Here is a 19,691-nt window from a genome sequence, read left to right as displayed (position 1 = left end):
TGGTGGGAGGGGGCTGCTGCTTTCTTTTGCACATGATTGCCCACTCTTTACTCACTGGCAACCTGCCTGGGCTGCTGGGCTTGGTGGGGGCACTCATATGGTGGCTGAGCCGCCTTGGTATAGAGCGTTTTGCAGGCTGGGATGCAACTTTAAAAGCGAAAATGTTCGTGCGGAGGCCTGACTGTTCCCCCGCCTCCTCTTAGAGTTGTACACCAGCCACTGCTTGAGGACCTGCAGATTAGATCACTGCCACTCAAGATGGGGAGGGGATCTACTCACCTCTTTCCACTGCTTCCCAGGGACCCAGTACCCCCACCTTCAGACATATGGCTATGTGATCTCTCAGACGTCCTGTAGTGCTATGTGGGTATCCTCTGTTGGTTAATGCATGTTCTTTTAGTTGTATGTTAGGAAGGAGAGACTGAAGGAACAGCTCACTCTGCCTTCATGCTGATGTTGCCTCCCCCCAGTTCTAAGGTTTTTTTTTTAAAGTTTTTCTTTTCTTTTGTTTTCCCTAATTCTGTTTCCTCTGAATTTCTTTCTGCTTGTTTTCAGTCTTGGCTTTCACATTAGAGGCTTTCCTCAAGTGTTTGGTGGTCCTCGGTTCATTGTAAGTGAAATATTTAAAAGCCAATCATATGTACAGCACTATTCAGAACAGCACTATTTCTAATGGCCCCAAACTGGAAACAATCTAAATGTCCATTAACAGAAGAATGGATAATTAAATTGTCTAGTCATAGAATGAAACACGATTTCAGGATGAGGATGAATAAACTACAGCTACATGCAACAATATGGGTGACTGTCACAAACAGAATGTTGAGTGAAAGAAACCAAACACAAAAGAGTACATGCTGTAAGCTTCTGTTTGTTTAAGGCTCAAAAACAGGCAAAACTAATCTGTGGTATTAGAAGTCAGGATGGTGGTTACCTTTGGCATGGGGGCAGTAGCTAGTGACAGGAAGGGGGCTCAAGTGGCCTTCAGGAATGCTGGTCATGTTCTGCTTCTTGAGCTGGGTCCTACTTATATAAGTATGTTCACTTTGCATAATTTCAGTGAGGTGTGCGTTAGATTTGTGTGCTTTTTGGTATGTGTGTTATACTTCAAATGAAAGTTTATATGAAGTAAAAAAGAAGAAAGTTAGTTCAGTCTCCATGTGGGCAGGATTTATTGACTGGTTCCTACAGACTGGTCAGACTGGGCATCCAGGAGACATTCTTTGGGGGCCCCTGAATGTCAGTGTCTGCGGATGGGAAATAGATTTGTTTGTTCTTTCTGCTATGTCTAACTGGAAGTCTTTAGTCCTCTTTGTAAATCTCTTTTATTCACAAGATAAGGTATCTTTTGCTTACTTTCGGAAGATATGCAAGATGAATTTGGAACATCAGTTTCTTCTTTAAAAAGAACAGTAGTAGTATTGGAATATTTCATTCATTCATTGAGCAAATACTTAAAAAGGCAAACAGGATCCATGACCTCACAGTGTGTAGAACATAGCAGAAATTGCAAACATTAAATATAAGTGGGATTAATTATGGAGGGAAACAGACTGCCACAGAAGCTTGCAATTCAGGAACTTAACCTAGTCTTCAGGGACAGGGAAGACTCCCCTAAAGAAATGATATTGTAGTTACGTGAAGGATAGAGAAAAGTACTAGACTTTTTTCATGATGAAAATGTCTCATCTTGATGTGAAAAACTTTAATCGTAATGAAAATGTCTCATCTTGATGTGAAAGTCGTTGCTCCTGTATGTCTGACCGCCCTATTATGTGATTCCAGGTGGAGAGTATAGTGAAGATGATGTGAATGAATTAGTGAAGGAAGATGAAGTGGATGGTGAAGAGCAGACACAGAAAACCAAAGGGAAGAAAAGAAAGGCTCAGAGCATTCTGGCCAGGTGATGCTGCCCTCAAGGCCCGTAGAAGTCAGGGGCTGTTGTCACAACCACTCCTGATGGCTGGGATTGGTCTGATGATAGATTGCTTACTGTCAGGGTTTCTTGCCTTTTTCTCTTCAAGGGAAACATTTGGTGACGTTTTAGTTTTAAGTTCTTGGTCTCTGGCAAGCTTTAAAAGGTTTGAGCTTTAATTTAAAAAAAATTTAATAGGTAATATGTACACATGATTAAAATGAAGGACTCACTTGCTATAAAAATGTGTACCCTGACCCTCGCCCTTGTTGCTTTGCCTCAGAAGAACTATGTTACCAGAGATATTCTGTGTATGTACAAGCATGTATGTATATATTTCCTACTCTCTAAAAAAAAGAAGGCAGTTGTATACTCTGCATATCATTTCTCACTTTTATTATTTCACATCTTAGAGATGATACCATGGTAGTACATTTAACTATACCTTAGTCTTTTCAGTGACTGCATAGTATTGCTTTATATGGGTAAACCTTAACTTTATTTAAGCATTCCCTTATTGAGAGCCATTTAGATTAAACCTCATCTTTGCTACAGCAGATAAGACTGCATGAATATTCTTTGTATGTCTTTGTATACATGTAGAAGTATATCTGTAAATCAAATCTGTACAAGTAAAATTGTTTGATCTGGGGTTATGTGCAGTAAAAAAAATTTTAGTAAACATTAGCAGATTACCTTCCATAGGCCTGGTACTAAATTATACCCTCACCAAAAATTATGAAAATTCTGATGGGTTCTTTAACTTAGATAAGGGAATCTTCCATAGAAGTCTTTTATTCTCTTTGATTGGTGTTTCTGTCGTCCTGGGCATTGAAGCAAAAAGCAAATTGTAGTTTATAAAAAAGGAAAAACATAATTTTAGGTATTTGATGATTCACTTGAAGTCAGAATATTCTAAGAAGCAATTTAGTCTTAAAATTCTTGGGCCCAGTCCTTTTGTCCTTGAGTTTTTCTGTATTCCAGCTTTCATATCTTCAGAAAGTAAGAAGAAACATGGATTTTTTTCCCACTGAGAATTCTAGGAAGAAGTAGTGCAAATAAATTTGAGGCTGTCCTCAGTAGAACATGTTCTCTAAATAGAATGACTTTAAAAAGTCAAAAATATCTGGCATATATATATATTCTTGGAACACTTTTTCTGGACAGATTGATTTGTGAGGTGATTTGGGGTGTTTTCTTGGTGAAAATAGCTGGTCCTGACTTAGAACACTATATTTTGTTTCTAAGTGTATGGGGAAAATGCTAACTGTAAGAGCTCAGTTCTTTTTATCTTCCACAAAAATCTCAGCTTACCCCCCCTAGTCTCCTCCACTTTTAATCAGTAGTCCCACATGTAAAAGTTTTCTTGGGTTTGCAACATTATGTTTGGAATTGAGGAAGGGATAACTGAAATCATTTTGCATTGTCTGTCTTGTTTTTCCTTTTCCTTGTGACTGTTGGTGATTAGGAAGAGAAAACAAGGTGGCCTCTCATTAGAAGAAGAGGAAGAGGAGGAGGCCGATGAGGAATCTGGAAGAAGTAGCAGTGAGGAGGATGATGCAGCTGCAGAACAGGAAGAAGGCATTGGATCAGAGGACGCGAGGAAAAAGAAGGAGGATGAACTATGGGCCAGCTTCCTCAATGATGTAGGACCAAAATCAAAAGTGCCCCCGAGTACACAAGTTAAAGTAAGTTGATAGATGAATGAGATGAATGCTTCCCCAGAAATACCATAAGTTCCCCAGATAGATTTTTTTTTATTTACAAACTGAGATTTGAAGCTCCAAGAAGTAATCAGACCAGATGCCTTTTGATACTAGTAACTCTACTAAGTGAAAAGCAAAGCATTCCCTGTGGTCGGAAAAATAAGCCTTTCTAATCAAATAAATTCCTAATAGATCTAATAGGTCTTTAACTGTTTAGAGGTGAAATGGTTAAGGACAGCCATAAATAGCACGTTTGGATGGTTCTTTTAGGTTTCCTCCTTATGTGAAACTGATTGTATTTCTTACTTTTTTCATAGCAAGGAGAGGAGACTGAAGAGACAAGTTCAAGTAAATTGTTGGTCAAAGCAGAAGAGCTAGAGAAACCTAAAGAAACAGAAAAAGTTAAAATCACCAAGGTGTTTGATTTTGCTGGTGAAGAAGTCAGGTAGGATGACCATCACAAACTTTCAAATTACTACTTTTTTAAAATGAGCATCTTTCTACATGATATTAGACATCTGTCCTTATTCTAGCCCATCATAGTGTCTTGAAAGAGTTATATTTGAGCTCAAGGAAACCAGTGGCTCCATGAATTATCAGGCAACATGAGAAAGGTCCTTTCACATATGGTAATGTAGTTTTTGGGTATTGTCACGTGGTTGGCTGAACAGAAACATGAAAATGTAAGAATTAAGTATATGGTTCCACTTACTCATTGCCGTGTTTTGTGACTTTGGCTGAGTCCTTTCTCCCTTTATTTCCTTGATTCTGAAGTATGAGCCCCAGTGAAGCCTCTGAAATCAGGTGAAAATTAAAAAGACTAGGAGAGAAATTTGGTTCCAATGTTTTTATTTTTTATTTTTATTTATTTTTTAAGGATTCGCACCTGAGCTAACAACTGTTGCCAATCTGTTTTTTTCCTTCTTCTTCTCCCCAGAGCCCCCCCAGTACATAGTTGTATATTCTAGTTGTGAGTGCCTCTGGTTGTGCTATGTGGGATGCCACGTCAGCATGGCCTGATGAGCGGTGCCACGTCCATGCTCAGGATCCGAACTGGTGAAGCCCTCTGCCACCAAAGTGGAGCACACGAACTTAACCACACAGCCACGGGGCTGACCCTGGTTCTAATATTATTTCCTCACCTTAGTAGTATTTTTTAAGTTCATTCTGAGGTTTGTTACTAGTTTAGAAAAACAGAGTCTTAATAACCTCTTGGCTGTTCTAGGTAAGCCACGTGCCTAGGATTTCCTCTTGCTCATTTATTTAAATTTTACTTTGTGAAAACAGCAGATCTGTAATTTAGAGCTAAATGAGAACAGATGAAGTACCTCTCAGTTTTTTAGATGGTCACATTTATTTTCTTTGACAGTAATTAATTAGACCTGTAAATGCTTTCTGAAAATATAATTTCCCCTAAAATTGATCTTCTTAAAAATAATATTTAGTTTCCAACAATTGTTTCATCAAGTGAAAATACATCTTGGAAAAAAGACTTTGGCATTATTAGTTTTATAAATGGTGTGGAGCAAAACTTTTTATTATTTTTTAAAAAATTTTTCTCCCCAACTTTTTCTTCTGAAAAATTTCACACAGAAAGTTTTCAAGAATAACATTACGATGAACACTATATACTTATCATACAGATTCACCACTTGTTAACGTTTTGCCTCCCTCTCCGCCATCTATATCTGTATTTCTCTCTGTTTTGGCTGAACCATTTGAGAATTACTTAGAGGCATCATGACACTTCATTCTTAAATATTTCAGCACTGTTTCCTAAAAACAAGAGCATTCTCCTTCTTGATGCGGTATAACTCTCACTTCCAGTGAATTTCATATTAATGCAGATTATTGTTTAACCTATCTGTGGTGAAGGACCTTGATTTTAAATTTTCAGCCTGCTGCAGACCAATATTTTTGTAAAACATAAAAAGGAATTACTAGAAAAATAAATTAAAAGAAGTACAAAATACAAGCCCAAATTTTTAATGAGATTTAATAGACAGACATAAAATTGCATTTAATAAATATAGTCAAAAGTGAACATAAGGGAGGGGCTGGCCCTGTGGCCGAGTGGTTAAGTTCGCACGCTCTGCTGCAGGCGGCCCAGTGTTTCGTTGGTTCGAATCCTGGGCGCGGACATGGCACTGCTCATCAAACCATGCTGAGGCAGCATCCCACATGCCACAACTAGAAGGACCCACAATGAAGAATATGCAACTATGTACCGGGGGGCTTTGGGGAGAAAAAGGAAAAAAATAATAAAATCTTCAAAAAAAAAAAAGTGAACATAAGGGAAAGAATTATATAGCTATATATATGCTATTTAATAAAGGTGTGAGTATAAATGATTGCTACAGGAAATCATTGTTATATGTATACATTTTTATTCTGTAATTGAAACAAAAAACTGAAAGTAAAATATCAGTTCTCAACACTTAACATCTAGGCTCACACTTTAAATAAATACTGTGTACATTAATTTTTAAAGTTTTTAATGTGACAAAACAGCTTCTTTCTTTCTTGTTAATCTATCTAATCTAAAGTTGGATTGATGACTTCACTACTCCTAGAGGCTAATATATATATAAATTATTTCTATGTTGGTTTTCCTTTTTTTTCCTTTGTAACGCTCATTATAAACCCATCACAGAGATATTTTTGTGAAGATGGAAGTATAGATTTTCAAAGCCATTTTATTAAGTTTAGGATTTTCAATTTTACTTTTATCCAACATGATGCCGGTGATACTATATTTTCTAAGTTCATCTTCAATGCTTCATCACTCGCCAGTTCCCACAGTTTATCCTGTCAAGCTATAATTAAATGTAAGTTATATTTCAGTAGAAAAAAGGAATTCTAGGTGCATGAATTTCCTTTGTGTGGACATTGTTTTGATAGAAAATACAATTCAGAACATTCTGTGAAACACGTTAATCTGTAGAAACTCTGTTCTTCCAGGCTTCTAGCTTTCATTTTTACCCTGATAATTTATTTGCTACTGAAAAACATATTGAATCACTTCTTTGCATGGAAGTGCTTAGATTATTAAAAGTACCAGAGATATCAGACAAATAAGCAGGTTTTACTGTCTAATTGTGTCTTTAAAATTGGGGGCCAAGTGATTTTTTCTTTCGGACACGCTCTTTATTCTGTAGTTTGTCATTCTCAAGAGAATTTTTCCCTTTTGTAACCATTGTACCTCAGCATGCAATTTAACATATGCACATTTATGATCAGCTTTGTTTATCACATATGAAGAGAGTCATATGAAAATTTAATGCATTAGCCTTATGTAATTCACGATTTTTACTACTGTACTGAGAACAGTGATTTTTTTTGGTAGCACATTTTGCTCAATGAAGGAAGCAGTGTGTTAATTTATGGTTTAGTGCAAGCTCCTTTATCCCGTCTTGGAGCCCCACCACTGGAACATATTCTTCCAAACAGTTAAACTTCACAGTGCATTTGTTGACAGAGTGTGATCCTAGTTCTATTATACAGATTAATATTAGTTATGTTTGTCAGCAAGAAACTAATGAAAGAATCCTTATCTGACATTCATGTTTAAATCACACATATCCCATAGTAATTTTCATGTTAGTAGTAATCTAGCATTCTTCAAATTGCACTGGAAAAACACACTTTGCTCACTTTCTTATAGTTTTCACTATTATAAGCCAGACGCTGAATACTTCAACCTGTGGTGTCATTGGAAAGTTGTACTTGAACCACCTTCTGTGTCACAGATTCACCAAGATTTTCAAGCAAATTTCTTTGATACAGTCTTACTAATGTCTTGGTAAAAGTCTGTTTTTTTTTAGTTGGCAACCAAAAGTGCTCCTTTCTCAGAAGGCTGCAGTGCACTAATGTTAATGTATGGAACTTTGCGTCTGTTTCTTTTGGCTTTTTAGTTCAATACTCTTTCTTTCAAAGAATTCTTTTGATTTTGAACTTACGTCTTTATGTTTTGTATGTAAATGCCACTGAAGTTCTAATGGATTTGTTGCTTCATTAGCCAGAACATTTCTGTAAAGAATTCACTATGATTTGAGGACTCAGTGATGAGAAACCAAACTCAACATATAAGGGCTTATAGGTTAATAGCAGTTTTACCTCAGTTGGCCTTTGTTTCTGTGGAACCTCTTCCGTCCTCATTGCCTGACTTAGTGCTGCTGCTGCATTTGGGAAGATATGTGTTGTCTTTACAGAGACGTACAGTGAGGCTTGCTTTGCCATAAGTAAATTACGACTAAAGAGAAATGAGGGGCCGACCTCATGGCTGAGTAATGAAAGTTCTGCGTGCTCCAATTCAGTGGCCCAGGTTTGGGGATTCAGATCCCGGATGCAGGCCTACTCTGCTCATCAGCCATACTGTGGAGGCGTCCCACATACAAAACAGAGGAAGACTGGCACAGATGTTAGCTCAGGGCGAATCTTCTTCAAGCAGAAAAAGAGGAGGATTTGCAATGGATGTTAGCTCAGGGTGAATCTTCATCACAAAAAGTAAATTAATTCAAAAAAGAAAGAATACTAATTTTACTTTCTTAATTTAGTTAACTGATTTTAAGCTGTAAATTTTAAAACTCACACTTGGTTAACAATTAAAATGGTTCTAAAAATAAATGCTTACCTTTTTGGGTTTTAGTTGACAAAATAACCCTAAACTGTCACACACATTGTAATGTGGTCTTACTGCACATGACTGATATACTGACATCACGTGTGAGCACCTTGCAAGTTTGACAATACCTGAATTGGTCTATACTTTATTTAATGCAATGAGTCCACTGATCGTGTCATGAATATTGTGACATTGTCAAATTGCTAAACAGGTTTCTAAATACTTAACAATTTCTCTACCCATCTTGTCTTGGACTAATAACAGGTAGTTTTGCAGCACACATTTAAGTAGTTCTGTATACAGTTGTACTCAAATTTTTCTTGTTATCCCGTTAACATTCTTTATAGCTCTATTTCTTGTTCAGTCCAACATCCAGTGCAGGATTACATTCTGCATTTAGTCTTTTTAGCTTCCTTGAAATTGGAACTGCTTTTAAGCCTTTCTGTATTTCACAACATTGATATATAATTTTTTTTTTATAAAGATTGGCACCTGATCTAACATCTGTTGCCAATCTTTTTTTTCTTCTTCTCCCCAAAGCCCCCCAGTACATAGTTGTATATTCTAGTTGTAGGTCCTTCTGGTTGTCCTATGTGGGACGCCACCTCAGCATGACCTGATGAGTGGTGCCACATCCACATCCAGGATCTGAACCTGCAAAACCCTGGGTCCTCAAAGCGGAGCGTAGAAACTTAACCACTCGTTCATGGGGCCGACCCGATATATATTTTTTGAGTCTATTTGTATTGCAGAATGGTCATCAGTTTGGATTGTTGAATTGTTTCCTCTTGATTACCTTCAGATTAATCACTTTAGACAAAAATACTACACTGATGATGTTTTGGCCTCCTCAGTGCATCACGTCAGTAACACTCAGTATTGGTGGTAAGTTAGACCACTTAAGGCAGTATCTGTCAGAATTCTCCATTGTAAAGACACCCTTTGCCTTGATAATCAGTCATTTGGGGGATCCATTAAATAATTCTCGATGATGTGAGTTAGTAATGTATTTTGCTGCCGGAAATCACACTGGAAACTCTTGAGTTGTCTGATAGAGGGTAACAGAACACTGACAGTACATCTTTACTGGTTTGAAATTCCTACAAAAATGATACAGAAAGTGTTTAATACACCATTAGGAATATAGGTTTTAAAATTTTTAGAAATCTTTGTTGGCTTGCATTATTTTCTTTGTGTCATAGGATATCTAAGAAAGATTTATGGTAACTTTACCACTGGCCCTACAGAGAGAGTAAGAAAAGCTGGTGAATAACTGTTGCTATGGGAAATCATTAAATTTACTGATAAAATTAAGTTTTCTGGACTTATTGATATTTATAAACATAGTTGTCTGACACAAATTTCCTCTTTCATTTTTTAAAGCAAGTGGATGGTAATTTTAGATACTATATGGGGGAGGGGGCCTGCTATTTCTATCATTTGTCAGAAGAGGGCAGCAACGTGTCTCTATCAAAAGCAAAACAAAGAAACATCAGAAGGGTAGCACTTTATTTTTCCATAATATAACTCTTTCACACACATATTCAAAAGTAGTATATACTCATTGCTTTAAAAAACATACATTTTAGAGATATATAACATGACAAGCAAAAGTTCTCTGTAACTCCATCCTAAAGGAGACAGTAACCCCGTTAATAGTTGGCATGTTGGCAGGATTTTTTTTCAACTTAAATTATTTATACTTAAATTTAGGTTTTATAAGCCACCCTGATGTAGGAACTTAGGAGGCCTAACTTTTAATTGACAACCAGATGCAAACTTGGTGTATGGAATTGAGCATATCTTGTAATCTCTTGATGTCATCATTCTCCTTTTTCTTTTTGTCTGTGTATCAAGTGAAGAGCATTACAACAACCTTAAGAAATGTGAGAAAGAGCTAGTGATGGCTGGGAAGAATTTGTAAGTGTAAGCATAAGGTAGTGTTAGCACAAAGTTAGTCTTTTAGTTTTTTCTAATTATGTTTTAATTGTTAAGTTTGAGTTTTAACTTTTTGTTTTGTTTTTTTTCCCCACTTGAAAAATGTGTAGCTTATTAACCTTGGGGAATGAGGAAAAATAGTATTTTTTATTCTTCCCTCTCGCATAACCAGCTGAGCCAGTTAGTTCAGGCTTTCCTAGATGATTCACCTTTTGGAAAAGGCCAGTCATGGAAAGTTTCTGTCTAAATAAGGACTTTTCAGGAAGTTTTGAGCAAGTGAAAATGAAGTTAAAATGGAATTTCTGCTGATAACATTTGAATTAACTATTGCGAGTAGAGGGCCTTTTCCTCTCAGAGTTCCCTCTCATATATTAGAAGTGGTATGTGATTTAACTGTTCTCCTATTTGAAGATATTTTGATCACTGGATCTCTTCTTATCACTTGGTAAAAGTGGAGTTTTTCTAGGTATGTGATCAACGAAGAGTAATCTTCTGCTAATGTTACTTTGTGTTGATTACCAAAGTCCCTGAGAGAAATGTACGAGTTTCTAGAAGTTGGTTCCTGGTGAATATGAATAGGACTTTGGCACAGAAATTAACAGAGATACTCCCACAAGTTATACCTTTGCCATGCTTCCTTTATGGCATGTACTATATATCATGTATTATCATGACTTGTTTTCAGTGCTTGGCTGTCCCAATAGACTGTGAGCCCCTTAAGGTGTGAGACCATGTCATATCTTTTTATATGTCCCACATCTAACACAGTGCCTGGATCTAGGTTGCTTTTCAGAAAATTTTCACCAAATTGTCTTAAGTGGCTGCTATAAAAGTTTTGTTAATCCTATGGGAAAACAAGTAAAAAACAAGACCAAATGTCCTTTGCATAAAGGCTTCTTTTACTTTCCCTATAACTTGGGCCACTTGATCTTCATCTTCTCTTATCACCAACCTAAACCATTCTAAAATTTCACAATGATGTGCCTTGATGTGGATCTTTTTAAATTTGCTATGTCAGATGTTCTGTGTAACATTCATTTTGTGGAAACCCATCCTTTTAGGAAATTTTCTTTTTTGTTGATGACCTCTCCCATATTTCCCCCTCTAAAATTCCTGTTAGTTAAATCGATGTAAGGCTAGGCTACGCTATGCTGGAGTGACAAATAAATCCAGAATTTCAGTAGCATAACAGAGCACACATTTATTTTTACTGGTGCAAAGTCCAATGCAGGTTGGCTAGTTCTCTGTCTTATAACTCAGCCATCCAAATCCAAGGTTGCTGTAGCAAAGGAAGAAGGAATAAATAGATTTTCATTTAATTCCCTTGTTTTCAGAATGAGACTTCAGTCTTGCCCTTTGAGTCTGGAACTTCTGTGGTTTTCATTTCTCCAAAGAGTGATGGGTTCTGCTGAGTTGGGTGGTAGACAGTAGCCTCTGGTACGAGGTGGAGAAGGGGATCTGGAAGCTAATTGCTCCTGAGGCAAACTTTCAAGTGGTTTTGGTCTTAACCCCTCTCCTCCACTTTCAAAGGTTCCTGGTATCTCAATCTCCTGAGCCTTTGTAGAATGCTGTTATAGATTGGCTTGCTTATTGTTGGCCATTCCATATGGCTACAGGATTAGGAGATCAGAGGAAACCAAAACCTAAGCCAACTACTACTTGTCTATTTGCTTTCTACCTGCAGAATATGTGATTGACATCCGTTTTCTGTCTGACATACCTCTTCTTATTATCTTTGTGTAATTTTGCCTTTGTAAATTTATTTACCAGTCTTTAGTAGGGTTTTGATAGGGAGTGAAGAATAAAGCATGTATTCAGACCACCCTTTCTAAGTGGAAGTTTCCACTTGTTCTTCATGAGCCGTCTTAGGTCTGCCCCAGATTCTACCCAGGGGAAGGAGATGTACAGCAGCTCGTTCTAGTCCAGTACTCTGGGACTCTGCATTAAGCCTTAGGTTTGAATGTTGGTTTATTTTGGTTGTCCATAGAGCGGTGTAAGGAATTACGCCAAAGTTTAGTGGCTTAAAACAATTGTTTTATTGTAATTTCTCATTGTAAGGTTCTGGGTATGACTGGGTTCAGCTAGGCAGTTCTTGCTCAGGGTCTCTCGTGCAGTTGTGGTTAGTGACTGGGTCTGTGCTAGGAAGGTTTCTTGCGTAAATCATCTTGCAGGTTTCCTTACTTTTGTGTCTGGTGCCTGAGCTAGGAAGACTCAGACACTTGGGAGCTGGAATAGGTTTCTCAGGCATCTCTCCCTATGTGATCTTCCTATATGTTCTCTCCAGCATTGTGGCTTCAGAGTATCCAGACCTCTTATGTGGTAACTTGGGATTTCAGAGACACATTCTCAAGGGAGAGATCCACGTGGAAGCTGTATCACCTTTTATCAACTAGCCTCAGAAGTCGCGTAGTGCCACTTTCACTCAACTCCATAAGTCAGGGCAGCCACAAAGCCTACCCAGTTTCAGGGAGTGGTGACATACACTCCCTCTCTCATTGGGGTAGTGTCAGGTTCTGGAGGAGCATGTGGGATGGGAAATTTGTGGCAACCATCTTTGGGAAATAGAGCCTACTACTGGATTCTCTCTAGTATTGCTGCTTAATCTCTGGGCAGTCTTGAAAAAGTAACTTCCAACCCCTTAGATTTCAGTTTTCTCACTGATGAAATGTAAATGTGTCAGCTGTTGCTACAGAAATGCTGTGTAAGAAACCATCCCAAAACTCTGTGGTATACACCAGTAAACATTTGTTTATTGCTCATATGTTTCTGGATGTCTGGGGTTCAGCTGGCCTGAGCTTGACTCCAAGCTGCTAATTGAGTTCAGGTCTGCAGCATGTCTTTTTCAGCCATCTTTGGCCAGCACCTACTTGAGGCATATTCTTATGGCTAAAGGGAGGAACTCAAGGGGCAAGTGAAACAGCACAAACACATTTAATGCTTCTGTTCCTGTCAGATCAGCTAACATCTCATTGACCATTGAACCAAGTCATGTATCCAAGCTCAACATCAGTGAGGTGGGGAAGTATCTTCATCAGTAGGGAAGGAGTGAATATTTGCTGAATTGTGGTCTAATCTATCGTATAAATTCTCCCTCTTATTTTTGACTCTTGACGCTTATTACTAAGAGGTTCATTTGGGACAGTAGAGGGACTCACAAATTAAGCCTCATAGAGAGTAGGACCAGATTTTGGAGGGTCTTGAACGCGAGGTTCAGCCATTTATATTTGATCCTCTGAGTAATACTGAGCCATCACAAGAACTTGAGCAGGAAAGTAACAGGTTTTTTAAAAATAAACCTGTTATTCAGGTTTAAACCTGTCGCCTTCAAAATAATTTGGCAGTCTTTCTCAGTGAAGATTCTTCATACAAAACTCTCAAACTCTTATTCTGTGCCACTTGTGTGAGTGACACAGTACTGAGTGCAGGAGTGAGGTGGCTCTTAATAAGAAAATTTGGTTCTGGTCCCAAGAAGCCTAGAAGGAAGAAGAAAAGAGAGAGAGATTGATATTCCTGCAAAGCTAGAATTTATGGGATTCACCTGTCATTCTTGTTCAGTCTTATTCTGGATGACCTGGTTGAACACTCATAATACAATGACCGTACTCTTGGACCCTCCCACAGATAGATTGGAATTTAAACAAAATTCCTGAGATGTCTTTGTTGACTTGATAAGCTTAGGCAGGTATTAGGTATTTCTCATCTCTTTATCTGAAATTTCAGGCACCATTAATATCTTTATATGATCCTTTAGGACTCAGTTTTATTGAGGGCAATTTTTCCAGAGCTGAAATTGGAAAGGATTCTCAATCATCTAGCTTTCTTCCACTCCCAAATTAATAGTACCTATTTAGCCCATTTCAAGAGATTTTGTTTCATCTTTGGATTGTTTTAGGTTTAGAAAAGGAGCCTTCTGCAGAGTCTTTTCATTTGTTTATACTGTTGCTTTTCTCCTTGAAATAATACCAGTGTTCTTCTCCCAAATATTCCATCTCCTCATTCCAGCTTTTACTGGCCTTTGAGTGTGAGTCCGAATCTCCATGTGCAGCACAGGGGGAGAGCCTTCTTCAGCCTTCACATCGGTAACTCATGTGGGCTGTGGTTCGGTAGTGACTACCGGGGTGTGTTTCATATTGACAGAAGTAATGGAGGAGATTTTACAGAGGTCAGATTTACGTACATTGTCGTTTCATTTAGTGAGGGAAAATGTCTTTATCTAGAACTGTTGTAGTAAGCTTTAACCATAAATCTCAGTAGCCAGAACTTATTGAAAGTCCCGTGGGGATTTTCCTTCTGTCATTTATTCCTTTTTCTTAGATTTTGTTTGTCTCTTTTTATTCCTCTTGTAAACTTGATGTCTCCTTCCTTGGCACAGGGTGACTAAGGAAGTGGATGCTACATCTAAAGAAGCCAAATCCTTCTTCAAGCAAAATGAGAAAGACAAACCACAGACTAATGTCCCTTCAGCTCTGCCATCACTCCCTGCTGGGTCAGGGTGAGTATTCTAGTCTCAGGCCCAGGTGTACCTGGCACACTGGAGAAGCTATTTTCAGTATAAGGACCTGCTTTAACTGTAGCTGTCATGATTCTTTTCCTGAGAAAAGGAAGTTTGCTGCTGCTCTGTCTTTGTTTAATTACATGCCAAAATGGAAGCTGCAAAGGAAAATTAGCCATAAGTTTCCTGTTTGATTCCAGCCTGAAAAACATCCTGATTTACATTGTTGACTACAGACCATGTAGTAGGCTTTACATTTAAAAAATAATTTTTGAATGAAAATATCAGCAATTCATCAAAACTTCTAATGAGGGGCTGGCCCAGTGGCATGGTGGTTAAGTTCGCACATTCTGCTTTGGTGGCTTGGGGTTTCCTGGTTCAGATCTCGGGTGTGGACCTACACACTATTTGTTGAGCCAGGCTGTGGCAGGCATCCCATATATAAAGTAGAGGAAGATGGGCACAGATGTTAGCTCAGGGCTAGTCTTCCTCAGCAAAAAGAGGAAGATTGGTGGCAGACATTAGCTCAGGGCTAATCTTCCTCAAAAAAAAAAAATTTTTTTTTTAATAAATAAATAAAAATAAAAAATAAATAATTAAAAACAAACTTGTAATGAAGATTTGGGTTGAGTATTTACTCCCAACCCCCAGGGACCTCAAAGAAACATAAAAGGTTAAAGCTGATTTATAAATAATTCTATTAATACATTATCGGGAACTTAATAGTTTTTCTCCCTTTGTATTTTCCATATTACTTGAAGACTAGAATTCTTTCTCTTTGGAGGAAATAAAAATTTCTTTCTTCTTAACCTATATATAGGAAATAAAGCATCAGGGGCTGGCCCGGTGGTGTAGTGATTAAGTTTGTGCACTCTGCTCTGGCAGCCCAGGGTTCGTGGGTTTGGGTCTCAGGTGCAGACCTACACACCACTCACCAAGCCATGCTGTGGCCACATCCCACATACAAAATAGAGGAAGATTGGCACAGATGTTAGCTCAGCGACAGTCTTCCTCAAGCAAAAAGAGGAAGATTGTCAACAGATGTTAGCTCAGGGCCCGTCTTCCTCACCAAAAAAAAAAGAAGCAGCAGCAGCAAAGCATCACAGTAAATATGAGGAGCCAGGGCGCTAGCCTGCAGGGAAGTGAACATGGACCACACCTCATATGTGGAACTGATCACCTGCTGACTCCTCTGGGCAGCTCTGAGTCCTTGAGATGTTTGGGGTAGAACAAGTCACCTATAGGGGCTTCTCTGACCCTTCTGTCAGTTTGTCACTTCTTCCTTCCCTCCCCAATCATGCCTATGTCATTTCTCTGAAGGGTAGAGTTTTGTTTTGTTTTTTACATTAAAAAAAAAAAATCATTGATTTTCCTATCGGATTATGAGCTTTTCTAGGACAAGCTTTTCTCATCTTTGCTGCCCTGGCTCCGACAATGCTATGGCACACTGGTATGCTCACTACTTGTGTTTACCCTGAAGCAGACCCTGAGACACAAGTGTGAGTGCAAGTCGTGTATGTGGGAGGTGATTCCGGAAAGCCCCAGTAGGGAGATGAAAAGGGGTGAAAAGGAAGCCAGTGCAAGGTGTGTTCCCCAGTAGGTGACTGCTGGTGGTGGCTGGTAATCAGCCCCCCTGGCAACTCAGGGAGATGGTGAAGACTGGGAGGAGGCTGGGATGTTTATCCTTTAACTTCCATCAGTTAGCGGCTCAGCTGCTTCCATGTGCCCTCAGACTTCAGGCTGTGAGCTGCTGCTCTCAGGTGTGCCATAGTGGTGAACACAAGGACATGAGCCTGGGGCTGTGTCCACATCTGCTTCATACTCGTTATCTGTTTCTTACTCCAAGTATTTCTCTCCCACTGGAGTGAGTGGGTGGCAGAGGTCATGTAGTAGTTACACGGAAACCTAAGAAGGAAAAGGATTTGAGTGCTTGCTCCCACAGTGGAAATGATGTAAACACCAAGGAAGGCAGCTATGGGAGGAGACAGGTAATGTGAACGGAGTGCTCCAGACCTGGCCCTGTTAATACTCTAGACCAGTACTTTTCAAGCTGTGGTTTGCAATGGTCATTTTAAAAAAAATGAAATAGAATGACAAATATCATAGTATATCACATAGTAAGAGTAAATACTGCTTCATAAAATTTTTATTTCTGTTATTGATGTGCTTTTAGTGGGTGGAAGAATAAGCTCTATCTTTTAGTGAGGGTTGAGATTTAAAAAAAATGTGAGGCTGAAGCTGTTTTTAGCCTTCAGATAATTATATTGTATGAGAGGGATTCTCTTGAAACCAGTAGCTTTCGCACTTTATTGATTGCCACTCACCTTAGTAAGGAATACATTTTACAGTATGCCCTAGTACATCCATAAATAAAGGTATGTAAAAAAGTGAAATAAAAATTTGGTGAAATAATATTTCTCTTTACTACATATAATGAACTCTGATTTCCTGTTTTACAAAATTATGTGGAGTATGTGTCATTCAGAAAAAGTTAGGACCCACTGAATTGATCTCACAATCTATTACAACCTGACTTTGACAAATACTGCTCTAAATTACATATAGAATTAGCCTTTTGCAGGCTTTTACTTGGGTTACCAGGCTTGTATCTGGTATTATTAAACAGTGTCTCTTGTGTTTATTAAAAGTTGCCTCCGGATTAAGTAGCAGATAGAAATAGAGGCAAAGGTTCTTCTACCTTAGGTTACTAGCATAGTTTGTTTGAACTAGCACAATTTTTACTTCTGGCCTCCTTAGTGTTTCTTAAAATAATCCCTATTGATGCTTAGAGATTATACTTGGAAACTGTGTTTCAGAAAATGCTCTGTTTCTATAATTATGAAGGTAACTAGAGAGGGGAGAAGTGGTAGCTTAGCAAGGTCAGCTTAAATCACTCATGGAAATCTCACTGCATTCTCTATCCATGCCTTCCTTTCTTTCTAGGATAAGACATCTGCTGAGATGATATGTGAATTAGGGAGACCCAGCAGGAAACAGATGGCATCATCAAATTTGGATACTTTGAGGAGAATTTAATAACTCACAAAGTGATGAAAACCACAGGGATGGGAATAGTGTGCTGTCCCCTGGGCTAGTAATAATGAGGCTCCATTACTACCCCTAGACCTGAAGGGGCAAGAGGGGGAGCAGTTTATTGCAGTGAAGACAGAGAGGGCCTCCTGACAGGTGCTGAGACCTTCCCTTGAGCGGTGGACTATCCAGGGAGAAGCCAGAAGAATAAATATCCAGATCTCCCATTTGTCCCTCCTTCCCATCTCTTGTTAGGGGACTTCATTGGCCCGCTGAGCTTGTGAAAGAAAAAATTATTCTGACACTTGGTAAAATGGTAAGGAAGACTTATTCAAGATTATTGCAACAGGTGTTAAGACTATCACAAAAGGGGAGAAAGATCGGGCTCAACTCTGAATACAGCAGAGACATCTGGGGATTTATAGCCAGGCAGCAGAGTGAGGGGGATGGAGGCAGTGGATGGAACCTTACTAAGGGTAGGGAGATCTTGCTAAACCGACATAACAGAGTTCTTGCTGAAGGCAGGCCAAGGACCATACATCAAAGGTGAGAGATGAGGAACTTGATCAGGTATCAAGAGTGGGGCATTCTCTTTACAGACTTCGCAGGATTCTTGCTAAAACTGGGCTGTCTGAGCCCAGCAAGGACAGAGGGTCATGATTGAGGCCTGGTTGAGAACAGGGCTCAAAGGAGCCTGACTGAGCTTTGATCAAGAAGAGTCCTTTGTCCATACAAGACAGCATCTGAGGCAGAGAGCAGTGTGGAGAACGACGTAGAGGGAATCTAGAGGGACCAACCAGTAAAATATCTTTCAGTAGATTAATGAACTAGTGACTCCGTTATAAAGAGGTAAAGTGAAATTTGGTCAAAATCAATCTCTTTGAAAGCTATACAGAACATAATAGATTACAAGGATATGTCTGCTTGAGTGAAAAAGTCCTCAGAGTTGTATGTGAAAATGGGGACATGTAATTCTGATAGTGTACCTTGAATTTCTGAATAAATCCAGAAGATAACCTTCAAGGTTAGCAAGATTGTTTTTCTGAAATGCATCTGAAAAAGCATCTAGAGTTGTGATCGTGCTTGAGAAAAGATGGAGTCAAGAGGAGTTCACCTGATCCAGGGTGTGTAAGTGGGCACATTTTATCAGTGCGAACATTAGTATCTATCTGCTGCAGGCTGCACATGCCTGGTATGGAAAGTCTTTTCAGGGGAAGACTCTATTGGAATAATCCAATTTATTAAAAGAAAATTTTTAAAATATTTTTTCCACATACTTTTTTAATTTTCACTTTTGGAGTTGCTTCAGTTTATAGAAATTGTCCAGCAGAAACACTTTATTTGTTTATTTTTCTTTTCTCTAAACAGATTTAAGCAATACAGGAAAACCAGAGCAGGAGAGTGAAACATCCTGTCCCACATCCTTTGCTAGCAAATAAGAACAGATTCACAGGAGCAAATGTTTGTAACTGAAAATGCATTTCCTCCACATGTTTAAAATAGCACACTGCTTAGGCTATAAAAAGCCAAAGTTTATGCTTTGGGAATGGAGTAAACCAAACACCGAATTTTAATTAGAGGCAGGAATCGGAGATGACAAGAAGCCCTCTCCACTGTCTACATTTGGTAGTAGAAAGCGTGATGCTCAGCCTAGTGTGTCTGAATTACTGTAGTTCTGTTACTCTGAGCTCTTGATCCTCTTCTCCCCCTCCTGGCCCCCAATCCTCACTACCACTGCCGTGGCCGCCAGCATCCAGCTCCTGCAGCGCTTGTGGGTATTTGGCTGGTCAGCCTTCAACCCCACATTTGCTGCTTACCTTATTCCAGCACTGGGCTACTAGCGGGCTGCTAGTCTCATTAAAGTTTCTAGTCCTAGCTGCAGGCATTACTTTGTCTCATTAAGTGCTTACTGTTTAAGTTGCCTCTTGATAGATTGGGAATGACCTAAAGCAATAAAGCATAAGCATGAAAAACATCACTTTCCCA

General features: G+C 38.8%; 1 protein-coding gene across 3 annotated transcripts in view; it reads left to right on the top strand.

Moving 5' to 3' along the window:
* The window catches only part of CFDP1 (craniofacial development protein 1), a 127,542-nt gene that overhangs the window by 14,174 nt on the left and 93,677 nt on the right, over nucleotides 1-19,691 (top strand). For all 3 annotated transcript variants that reach the window (XR_011538543.1, XM_008523418.2, XM_070613903.1), the window contains exons 2-5: nucleotides 1,786-1,903; nucleotides 3,384-3,603; nucleotides 3,939-4,066; nucleotides 14,556-14,675. Coding sequence is in view for 2 of the 3 variants with exons in the window: in XM_008523418.2 (XP_008521640.1) it covers nucleotides 1,786-1,903; nucleotides 3,384-3,603; nucleotides 3,939-4,066; nucleotides 14,556-14,675 (586 nt within the window). In the remaining variant the exon portion in view is untranslated. The remainder of the gene's footprint in view (nucleotides 1-1,785; nucleotides 1,904-3,383; nucleotides 3,604-3,938; nucleotides 4,067-14,555; nucleotides 14,676-19,691) is intronic.

This window comes from Equus przewalskii, chromosome 3 (genome assembly GCF_037783145.1).
Source record: "Equus przewalskii isolate Varuska chromosome 3, EquPr2, whole genome shotgun sequence".
In the NCBI taxonomy this organism is placed as follows: Eukaryota; Metazoa; Chordata; class Mammalia; order Perissodactyla; family Equidae; genus Equus; species Equus przewalskii.
This window is presented reverse-complemented; position numbering and strand designations above follow the sequence as displayed.